The sequence below is a fragment of the Panthera uncia genome, chromosome B1 (genome assembly GCF_023721935.1).
Source record: "Panthera uncia isolate 11264 chromosome B1, Puncia_PCG_1.0, whole genome shotgun sequence".
NCBI classification, from domain to species: Eukaryota; Metazoa; Chordata; class Mammalia; order Carnivora; family Felidae; genus Panthera; species Panthera uncia.
Genome location: NC_064811.1, coordinates 158,373,502 through 158,386,026, shown reverse-complemented (window position 1 = coordinate 158,386,026; position 12,525 = coordinate 158,373,502). Strand labels below are relative to the sequence as shown.

Below are 12,525 nucleotides of genomic sequence, written 5' to 3'. Positions count from 1 at the left end.
CCTCTGCTCCAACCCAACAGAAGTCCATCCAGATCTTGCACCTCAAACTAGTACCAGAAGGCAATCCAGGTAGGCTCATTCCTTCCCCAGATCAAATGTTATCCCCTCTGACAACATCAGAGGATATCAAGACTAACACCATCAGCTGCAAGAGGGATGCACTTAGAACCCCACCAATAGTAAATGGCCAGAGGAATCTTTCTCCTTCCACTTGGGAACTAAGACTCTCCTCTCTTCCTCCTAATAAAAGGACAGCTGGGCAAAACCAGCAAGAGGGACTTAGTCATGGCAAACAGTCCAGTTGAGAAGCTACTTTTACCCCACAGCCCCACTAACTTGAAACTCTAGAGATTCTTTCCTTCTCTAGGAAGTGCCAGGACAGGCAAGTAATATTGGAGAAGGAGCCTAAACAGAGCAAGCAGCCCAACCAGGAAAGCCACTACCATGTCTAGATGAACCAGGGTGGATGGGTACAACCGGAAGGAGAGATGCAAACATAACAAACAAATGAGCCCAGCAAGCTTTTTTGATCTTCTCAGATCCTAGTGATCTGAGAGTCCTTTCTCTACCCAGACACATAAAAGTAACTGTAGGGGTGAAAGGGATGGAGGGACCAAATGGAGGATTCTAATACACCCCTCCTCCCTGAGAGACGTGCTGTTGCTTGGCCTGGGGAAACTCCTCCTATCCCTTCAGGAAGCACCACACTTCTAAATAATTCACATGTCAAAGAAGAACTCCCAAAGGAAGTAAATAACACATAGAACTGAAAGGAAATGAAACTATAGCATACCAAAATATGTGGGGTACAGCTAAAGCAGTGCTGAGACAGAAATTTATAGCACAAGATGCCTAAATTCAAAATGAGGAAAGGCCTTAAATCAATAATTTAAGTTACTACCTCAAGAAACTGGAGAAGAGGAAAATAAACCCAAGGTAAAAGGAAAGAGAGTAAGAGCAGAAATTAATGAAACTGAAAATAGGAAAATGATGTGGAAAACCAATGAAACAAAAACATTGTTCTTTGAAAACCCATATTAAACTGATGAATATCTACCAAGACTGAGAAGTATAAAAAGAGAGAACTATCACCAGTATTAGAAATTGAGTCAAGGTTATCACTACCCAATCCTTCAGACATTAAAAGAGATGATAAGAAATACCATGAACAACTTTACAGACATAAATTCAAAAACTCAGAAGAAATGGACCAACTCTTAGAAAATCATGAATGACCAAAATTCACCAATAAGATATTGATAACATGAAGATACTTATAACAACTGACTTTGAATTCATAATTTAAAAGTTCCTTAGAAAACTCCAGACCTAGATTATTTCAGGGGAGAATTCAACCAACATTTCAAGACCAATTAATGTATTTTTTAAATAATCTCTTCCAGAAAATAGAAAAGAAGGGGGTAATTCCCAAACTCATTTTATGAATTCATATAATATATTCAGTATCAGATAAACACAGTATAAAGAAAGAAAACTAGAGACCAATATCTCTCATGAACTTAGATACAGAAATTATTCAACAAAATATTAGAAAACTAAATCCAATAATGTATAAAAAGAATTATAAACCATGAACAATTTATATCAGGTATATAAGGCTGGTTCAACATTCAAAAATCTATCAGTGTAATCCAATATATCAACAAAGTAAAGAAGAAAAATCATATGACTACATCAAAGGATAAAGAAAAAAACATGTGACAAAAATTAAAAAAAATTAAAAACCCAAGGCACAGGATAAAAGCTCTCAGTAGAGGACAATTAGTTCAACATGATAAAGAGCATCTACAAAAAGAAAACAAAACAAAACTACAAATAACATCATGTTTAGTGATGTAAAGCCCTAACACTTTCCTCCCTAAGATCAGGAACAAGGCAAGGATGTCCACTTTTGTCATTTATATTCAATACTGCACTAGAAGTTTTAGCCATGGCAGTAAAGCAATAAAAAGAAATTAAAAGTATATAGAATGATGAGGAAGAAACAATATTGTCTATATTTCCAAGTTACATGATTTGTCTATGTAGAAAATCCCAAAGAAACTCTGAAAAAAAAATCCTGGAACTAGTATGTTAGTTCAGCAACATTACAGGATGCAAGATACACACACACAAAGTAATGGCATTTCTATAAACTAACAATGAACATGAGGAAACCAATGTTTAAAAGCACAGAAGAATTTCTTTCACTGTGCAAAAGTGTTTTTTGTTTCATGTAGTCCCAACAGTTTATTTTTACATTTGTTTCTCTTGCTTTAGGAGACATCTCTAGAAAAATGTTTCTATGTCAGAGAAATTGCTGCCTGTGTTCTCTCCTAAGATTTGTATGGTCTCAGGTCTCACATTTAGATCTTTAATACCTTATGAATTTATTTTTGTGTCTGGTGTAAGAAAGTGGTTCAGTTTCATTCTTTTGCATGTAGCTGCCCAGTTTTCCCAACACCATTTGTTGAAGAGACAGTCTTTTCCCCCATTGTATATTATTACCTCCTTTGTCATATAGTAATTGACCACACAAGCATGGATTTATTTCTAGGCTCTCTATTTTATTCTATTGATCTATGTGTCTATTTTTGTGCCAGTACTGTACTGCTCTGATATTACACGGCCATAAGAAATGATGAGATCTTGCCATTTGTGACAATATGGATGGAGCTGGAGGGTATTATGCTAAGTGAAAGAAGTCAGACTGAGAAAGACAAATATCATATGATTTTACTCATATGTGGAATCTAAAAAAAAAAATGGGTAAACAAACAAAAAAAGCAGAATCAGCCTACAAATACAGAGAACAAACTGATGGTTGACAAGGGAAGTGGGGGGGATGAGCAAAATGGGTGAAAGGGAATGAGAGATATAGGCTTCTGATTATGGAATGAACAAGTCATGGAATAAAAGGTGCAGCACAGGGACTATAGTCAGTAGTACTGTAAGAGCATTGTAGGGTGACAGATGATAGCTACACTTGTGGTGATCATAGCATAACATAAAAAGAAGTTGAATCCCTAAGTTGTACACCTGAAATTAATGGAACGTTGTGTGTCAACTATATAAAAAAAAGTTCTAATAATTACAATCATTCAAAAGAAAATGAAAAAAATATGTATACACTTAAATAATGTACCGGATTGGTTTTTTGAAGAATGCAAAATGATGATAGAAGTAATCAAAGAAAGCTTTAATAAATGGAGAAATATTCCAAGTTCATGGGTTGGAAGTTCCAGTGTTACCAAGATGTCAATTCTCTATAAATTGATATAAGTTTAATGCAATTTCTATTAAAATTTCAGCAAGGCTGGCTTGTAAGAAAAAAAGAAGCTTACTCTAAAATTATATTGGTAAATACAAGTGATAGAATACCTAAAACAATCTTGACAGAATAAAATGAAAGGAATCACTCTACCACAAAATAAGGTTTCTTATATAGCTAACGTAATCAACACTGTGTTATTGGTAGAGGAACATAAAACCAATAAAACCCCAGAAATATACCCACATAAGTATGATCAATAGTTTCTGAACAAAAGTGCAAAGCAATGTAATGAATGAAGTGTAGTTTTTTCCACAAATGGTACCAGAGCAATTACACAACTGTGGTGGCTAATTTTACATGTCAAGTATGACGCACAGTTGTTTGATGTGAAAGGTATTTTTATTTTTTTTTATTATTTTTTTATTTTTTTATTTATTTATTTTTTTTGTGTGTGAAAGGTATTTTTAGATGCAATTAACATTTAAGTCAGGAGACACTGAGTAAAGTAAATTACCTTACATAATGTGGGTGGGATCCATCTAATCAGTTGAAGGCCTTACGAGCAAAGACTGACGTTTTCCCAATAAAGAATTATTCTCCTGATTGCAACACAGAAACCAACCAGGGTTTCCATCCTGCTGCTCTGCAGAATTCAGACTCAACACTGTAATATCAACTCTTAACTGAATTTCCAGACTGCCTGCCTGCCCTATAGATTTCAAATTTGCCAACCGCCCACAGTTAAATGACCTAATTCCTTGAAATAAGCCATTCCTCTGTCTCTGTAAATACACACACACACTATTCTGTTTCTCTGCAGAACCATAATGCATTATCCACAATCTTAACCTAAATCTTGACCTAAATCTCACACCTTATTCAAAAATTTACTCAAGATAAAGAACATTTAGGAAAACACATAGGAGAAAACTTTGGGTATCTAGGACTAGGCAAAGCGCTTTTTGAGTTGACTTGAAAGTGTGAAAGCCTATGTGAAGAGGATGAAAATTAAGCTACAGATTAAAAGAAAATATTTATAAGCCACATAACTGATAAAAAAAAACCAGCATCCAGTATAGAAATCTCAAAACTTGACCAAAAAAAAAAAACAACTGGGCACCTTGGTGGCTCAGTCAGTTAAGCATCCAACTCAGTTTCGGCTCAAGTCATGATCTTGTGATTCATGGGCTCAAGCTCTGAGTCAGGCTCTGTGCTGACCATGCAGAGTCTATTTGCGATTCTCTGTCTCACACTCTCTCTTCCCCTCCCTCACTCACTCTCTCTCTCGCAAAAATAAATAAACTTAAAAAAATCCAACCAGAAAATGCAAAAAGGACTTCAGGAGACATTTTATTGACAGTGATATACAAATGGCAAATAAACACATGAAAAGATATACATCATTAGCCATTAAGAAAATGCAACTTAAAACCACAATGAGATATTACTATCCATCTATTATTATGGCTAAAATAAAAATTATTGTTTATACCAAATGCTGGTGAAGATGCAGAGGAACTGGATCTCTCATATATTGCTGATGGGTATGTAAAAAGGTACAACCCTCTGGAAAATAGATTTGCAATTCCTTAGGAACTTATACATTGGCCACATGGCTCAGCAATTGTGCTCCAGGAAATGAAAACTTACATCCACACAAAACCTATACACAAACGTCAATAGCAATTTTATTTGTAATAGATGAAAACTGGAAAAACCCAAATACTCTTAATGGTTAAGAATGAATAGTTAAGCAAACTGTGGTACATTTATACAATGGAATATTACTCAGCACTAAATATGAAGAAACTATTGACACATGCATCCTCCTAAATAGATCCCAAGGATATTACCCTGGCTGACAAAAACTAATCTCTACAGGTTACTACGTGATTCTATTATTATAACATTCTCCAAATGACAGAATTATAGAGATATAGAATTGATTAGAATGAGGGATTAGGGATACAGGGGAGAGGTATGAATACAAAGTAAAGCCATAAGACAGTTCCCTTTTTGTGATGGAACAGTTCTGTATCTTGATTGTAGTGGTGGTTCCATGAATATACACATGCTATAGAATGGCACAGAACTACACACACACACACACACACACACACACACACACACTCATATAAAAAGAGATGAAATCTAAATAAGGTTTATACCAAAGTCAATTTCCTGTTTTTTATATCATACAGGTTAAAGACATTAAGACAATCTAGGTGAAAGATAGGCAAGGCCTCTCTGAACTATTTTTACTTTCCATTAAAGTGTAATTATTTCAAAATAAAAAGTTTAATTGAAAAAAAAGACCACCAATAACTGTGGCTAATTCTAAGTAAACGGATTCTGTGTAATGGTTATCTTTCTTCATATTTTTTGCCATTTCAAAAATTATTCAAAGATATATTACCTTTATAATTTACATTTTTATTAATTTTGTATTATTAAAACAGTGAAAACATATTATAATCACTAAAAATACTAGAAATAAGTGTTCTGAAATACAGAGAATTTATCTCTACGTGATGATAGTATGAATGCTTTTTTCCTCTTTTTCCTCTTCTCTATTTTCAAGTCATTTTTGATATGTGTATTTTTTCATAATTTAAAATTGCATTAATTTTAATAAATCAAATAAAATTCAGCCAGAAAATATAAAATAATAAGGAAGCACTCTACAGCTGATTAATTCCAACAAAATGTGTTAAGCAAAAAGTGCAAAATCATATATAGTATACTAATTTTTGTTTAATAAAAGATATAAAAAATGCACGTATCAACTCTACTGTGCAAAAACTAAAAGGTAAGATAACTAGAAATTAAATAAAAACTAAGATAATAGAAACAAATAATAAAAACTAATTGTTTTTCTATTGGGAGTAGGGGAGAGTAATGGGAATGGGATAGAAAGTTTGTAGCAATGGGAATGGAGTAGAAGGATAAAAAGATGATAATTCTCTGAGTATAATCATATATAGTTCTGAATCTTAAAAATTGCTTTATATTTCACATATCAATAACTAAAATAAAATGAACAAGGACAGGGGAAAATCCCAAAGTGTACTGTTTTCAAATAAATAATCTAACCACATCACGTAGGAAAAATGAATTAACCCAAATAATTCTTGAATAAAATATTTTTTATTTCTTTTGTTTGGTTTTTTGAAAACAGTCACAAATATGAAAAGGTAGGAGGCTAGAATAAACCTTATATTGTGGATTCAATTTGGAAGTATAATTTTGACCTCATTCTTTTTAATGTAGGTATATATAGAAATATATATATATATACATATATATATATACACACACACCCATATAATGAGTGTAAGTGTGAATATATATACATGTATACATATACCATATATTCATGTGTATTTATCCATATGTTTACATAGACATGAATATTATAAAGATATAGATTTCCTAGCTCTGTCTGTTGATGGGACCAGAAGCAGTGACACTCCAGTAGCAAAAAGCACAATTAATACCTAGATCTTGTTTTCTAAATACCATTTCCCATTCAGATGAACCAGGGCTTCTTAGAGAATGGCTGATTTTAGAAACTGGGGTAGGAAACATACAATATGAATGAACATCTTGTGATTCCAGAAAGTAAGGAAGCATTCAAAAAGAACAACAACAACAAAAAACCTCAAAATGTTAGGAGTTCGTCAAAGAGACACATGAGTCAACTAAAAGAACTCCCAATGGCCAAAGCTAGAAAAAGTTGAACAATGAAAGAAATACAGTAGCACTGGTTTATAACCCAGACTATAACATAAATATCCGTGAGTCTATAATCTTACAAATAAATGATTGAATAAATAAATGGAGAAAAATAGACAAGCTATTGAGCCCCCAAGGTGAAACATAACTTCCTACTCCTGAAATATGGACTATGCACAGTAACTTCTTTCAAGGAAGGACAACATGGAAAGGGAAATAAAGAGTAATTTTACAGTGAGAAATCTGACAAACATTACATCAGGCAGGCCATCAAGGTTAACATCAACAAGTTATGTACATTTGATAATGATATGGTGAAAAGGCACTTTACCTCTGTGGTCTTCCTCCCAAGCCTAATCATAAGAGAAACATCAGACAAATCTTAATTTGAGGGACATTCTACTGAGTATCTGACCAGTTCTCCTCAACTGTCAAGGTCATCAAAAACAAAGAACTATGAGAAACTGTCAAGAGAAGCCTAAGGATACATAACTAATAATTGTAATGTGGTATCCTGAGTGGAATCCTGGAAAAGACTTTAGGTAAAAGAAATCTGAATGAAGTATGGAATTTATTTAATAAGAATGTACCAACATTAGTTCACTGATTATAACAAATGTACCATATTATGGTTAGATGTTAGTATCTGGGAAAACAGGATGTGCTGCTTATGGGGAAAGATGGGCAAGAGGGAAATTTGGGGAAGTAATGCTATGTTCTAAAACTGGATGTGGTGATGGTTGTACAATTCCATACATTAATCAAAAGCAAATATTTGTACACATCATGGGTAACTTTTATGGTAAATAATATCTCAATAAGTCTGTTTAAAAATGAATTGTTTGGTGTATGTTCAAAATGAGTATAACCATAAAAAAATTCTTAGAACACTTTAAGTGTTGTTGTTCTAATTACCATATCAGGACCACACACAGATCCATCTTCTACAAATGTATCATCTCTTTCTTCAGGACTGTCAATTGTTGTCCATGGATTTTTATTTGCCTTGTTTTGGTTCCGATATGTAGATACACACATTTCTTCCCGTACATGTGTGTAAATCACAGATAAATTTGCACGTGACACTAATTCTTTGTGTGGCCAAGCACAAACTAATTTTCCACATAGAAGATGACTAGAAGCATAAGGCAGAAAAAATATTCTCTTTTTACTGAAATAACATAGATTGCTGATATACCTAAGTTTTTTTAAAGTGTCTTACTAATTTAACTCCAGGTCTCAATAATTTTCTCTCAGCAAATTTTTTGAGCACAGTGACTTATGTATGATGTGACTCTTTTTGTTTTGTGAGGCGAAGTGGCAAGGGAAAAAATAATGATATTTGCAACCTGACAGCCCTGATCTGTCTGATATTAGCTTCTGAAATTTGAGCAAATTATCACTGGTTTTCAATTCTCTCATTAGTAAAACAGGATAAATAATTCTCACTATAAATATCGTTGTTATAACATTATAGGCACTGAACACATGTTATTTGTAGGCAATGGGTAATACTGTTCAGCTCAGATCATGAAACAAAGAAATGTGTGATAAACTGCCATATAATAAGATATAAGATATATTATCATATACATTCTAGGATCTTGGCAATATATAACCAACATCCCAAACAAAATTATAATTTTCTAAATACATACGCATAACTACAATGGTTTCGGCCACAGTTTCCATATCTATCTCCTCTTGAGTTTACTTCATCATAACAAGCAAATGGAGCACCTCTAGAAGCTGAAAGAAAAAAATTTAAGTAAATTACAAAACATAATTCCAACAATCATTATATAAATAATAAACTCACTTTGGAAATTATAATGTGATACCTAAGGAGGCTTATAATTGCCTAGCATTAAAAAGTTGCTGGAGTAGATCTGATTAAAAAGAGAGCCTCTCATTCTAAATCTATAGACTTTGTTCTGCACCAAACAGAAAATAACCAGCAAAATTATTCAAATGCTGTTACATTATTAGGAATATAAGTAGCCATAGCTCTCTCTTTGTCCTCTAAATTGTTTACTTTCTGTCTTAGTTTCCTATCCAGTGTGAAAACATAGTTTGTCCTTAGTCCAAATGAAACAGGAGAGAAAGAGTATCTATAATGCAATGCTGATAAGAAACCCAAAGAGCATTTGACTTAACTCTTCTTCTTCTACACTTAAGCCCTCATCTCTGTTTCCTAGTATGCTAACAATCACTAAAAAAAAAGAATTTTGAAGGGCTCCAGTCCCAAGTGGCAACTTACGAAGACCCTGAATTCTCCTCCTTCCATGGACACACCAAATATACATCTATTTATAGAGAAATTCCTCCTGAAGAACTGAGTACTGAGTGAATGGCTTCTACACAATGAAAGACAGAAAGACCATAAAGAGAATCACAAGAGAGGTGGAGACATGGTAGCAAAGGAAACTTCCACCCTTGATGCTCCAGTAGGGAGGGATAGGACTGAGGGACCATGAGCGGATTCATCTGCCCTGAAATCACAGGGGGGAAAGATGCAATTTAAAAGAGCAACTAAAATATAAAAGATGCAGTTCTAGAACTCCGCCAAATACTAGGAGAGCTGTTGGAACTCTCTATGGGTCAGAGGGGCTGGCAAGCACCACAGTTAACATATCCCCTCCACCTTGATAGCATAGGCAAAAGCAGGATCCTGATACCACAGCTGACAATTTTCTCAGTGAGATCTGGGTCCTTGGCCCATACCAGCCCTGGACCCTATTGGCACAGATAAAAAGCTGTGGTTTAAAGGAGCAGCTAGAATATAAAAGAACTAGCCTTAGAATCTTGCCTCATGGCAGGGAAGTTACTAAAACTCCTTTGGGTTGGAGGGGCTGGCAAGCACCACGATTTGCACCCTCTTTCTACGTTGATAGCATGGACAGGAAAGGGGCCTGGGTGCCCTAGCTGGTCTACTACCTCAGTGAGTCCCAGGCTCCTAGCCCATGACATCCCCAGTAATCCCACCAAGGTGGCCAAAGCCACACCAGGGCACCCCTGGTCCATGCTCACTACAGCTCCAACCATCTTGCCCAACTGACATAGGTGCAAAGCACCTGGGGAACACACCAGGCCCATACCACCTTGACTATAGATGGATTTATGGGGGCACTCCCAGTTCAGAATGCCCTGGGACCTCCCAGCTCACACCTGCTTTAGCTCCAGCCACCCCACAAGAACAACCCCTGCACAAAGTGCCCTGGGAACCTCCAGCCCATGCCCTGCCTTGCTTTAGATACCCTGTGCATGGAGTGCCCTGGGACAACATGACCTTCATCCACTTCAGTTTCAGCTCTGCACTCTGTGCAAAGAGCTCTGGGACTCTCCCCTCTCCCTCCCACTGCCAGTTTGCACCCACTTCAATTTGCAAGAACAAAGATCAAGGTTAGTTGAAGGAAGGAAAGAATAAAGATCAGAGTAGAAATAAATAAAAAATTTAACAAACAAAAAAAAACAGAAGAGATCAATGAAATCAAGAGCTTGCAGGTTCTTTGAAAAGATAAACAAAATTGATAAATCTTTAGCCAGACTCATTAAGAAAAAAAGAGAGAGGACTCAAATAAATAAAATCAGAATGAAAGAGCATAAATAACAATTGACACCACAGAAATACAAAGAATTATAAGAGACTACTATGAAAAATTATATGCCAACAAATTGGATAATCCAGAAAAAAATATATAAATTCTTAGAAACATACAATCTTGCAAAAGTGAACCAAGAAGAAATAGAAAATTTAGGGGCATCTCAGTTAGTTGAGCAACTCTTAATTTTGGCTTGGGTTGTGATTCCAGGGTCATGGGATCAAGACCCATGTTGGGTTCTGCACTGAGCATGGAGCCTGCTTGAGATTCTCTCTCTCTCTCTCTCTCTCTCTCTCTCTCTCTTTCTCTTTCTCTCCCTCCCTCCCTTCCTCTGCCCCTCTCCCCTGCTCATGTAAACTCTCTCTTTCTTTAAAAAAACAATTTAACAAAACAAGAAATAGAAAATCTGGACACACCAATAACTAGTAATGAAATTAAATTAGTACTCAAAAAACTACCAAAAAATAAAAGTCAAGGTCAAGAATTCTACTAAACATTTAAAGTATAATTAATACCTATTCTCCTCAAACTTCCAAAACATAAAAGAAGAGGAAAGTTTCAAATACACTCTATGCAGCCAGCATCACCTTAAGACCAAAACCACATAAACATACTACAAAGCAAAAACTGCAGGTCAATATCTCTGAGTAACATACATACAAAATCCTCAATAAATATCAGTAAATCACATTCAACAATATATGAAAAGGATCATCCACCACAATCAAGTGGGATTTATTCTGGGGATGCAGTGATGGTTCAATAATGTGGATACACCACATTAACAAAATGAGGGATAAAATTATATGATCATTTGTCAAATGCAGAAAAAGTATTTGACAAAATTCAATAACCTTTTATGATAAATCTCAACAAAGTGGGTTTAGAGGGAACATACCTCAACATAATAAAGGTCACATATGAAAAACCCACAGCTAACATCAGACCCAATGGTGAAAAACAGCACTTTTCCTCTAAGATCAGGAAAAATACAAGAATGTCCACTCTCACCACTTTTATTCAACTTAGTACTAGAAATTCTAGCCACAGCGATTAGACAAGAAAAAGTAATAAAAGAAATTCAAATTGGTTAGGAAGAAGTAAAACAGTTACTATTTGCAGAGGACATGATACTATATATAGAAAAGCCTAAAGACTCCACAAAAAAAAACTATTAGAAGTAATAATTCAGTAAATGTGCAGAATTCAGTAAAGTTACATGATATAAAATTAATATGCAAAATTTTCTTGTGCCTGTGTACACTAACAATGAAGTAGAATAAAGAGAAATTAATAAAACAACTCCATTTACAATTGCACCAAAAAATAATAAAATACCTAGGAATAAACTTAACCAAGGTGAAAGACCTGTACTCTGAAAACTAAAGCACTGACAAAAGAAGTTGAAGATGACACAAACTAATGCAAGATTCCATGGTCATGGATTGGAGGAATCAATATTATTAAATTTTTCATACTACCCAAAACAATCTACACATTCAATGAAATCCCTGTCAAAAATTCAACAGCATTTTTCACATAAATAGAACAAATAATATTAAAATTTTTATGGAAGCACAAAAGACCTCAGCCAAAGCAATGTTGAGAAAGAAGAACAAAACTGGAAGTATCACAATTCCAGGTTTCAAAATATGGTGCAAAGCTGTAGTAATCAAAACAGTATGGTACTGGAACAAAAAGAGACACCTAGATCAACAGAACATAATCCAGAGACCAGAAATAAACCCATACTTACATTGTCAATTAATCTATGACAAAGGAGGCAAGAATATACACTGGGGAAAAGGCAGACTCTTCAATAAATAGTGCTGGAAAACTGGACAGCTACATGAAAAAGAATAAAAATTGGCCTACTTTCTCACACCATTCACAAAAATAAACTCAAAGTGGATT

At 34.7% G+C, this 12,525-nt stretch overlaps 1 protein-coding gene across 8 annotated transcripts in view; it reads right to left on the bottom strand.

Annotated features, from left to right (window-relative positions):
* The window catches only part of LOC125923825 (disintegrin and metalloproteinase domain-containing protein 5-like), a 131,505-nt gene that overhangs the window by 25,871 nt on the left and 93,109 nt on the right, over positions 1–12,525 (bottom strand). For all 8 annotated transcript variants that reach the window (XM_049632427.1, XM_049632430.1, XM_049632429.1 and 5 more), the window contains 2 exons: positions 8,668–8,758; positions 7,925–8,144 (listed from right to left, as the gene is read on the bottom strand). In XM_049632427.1, coding sequence (XP_049488384.1) covers positions 7,925–8,144; positions 8,668–8,758 — 311 coding nt within the window. The remainder of the gene's footprint in view (positions 1–7,924; positions 8,145–8,667; positions 8,759–12,525) is intronic.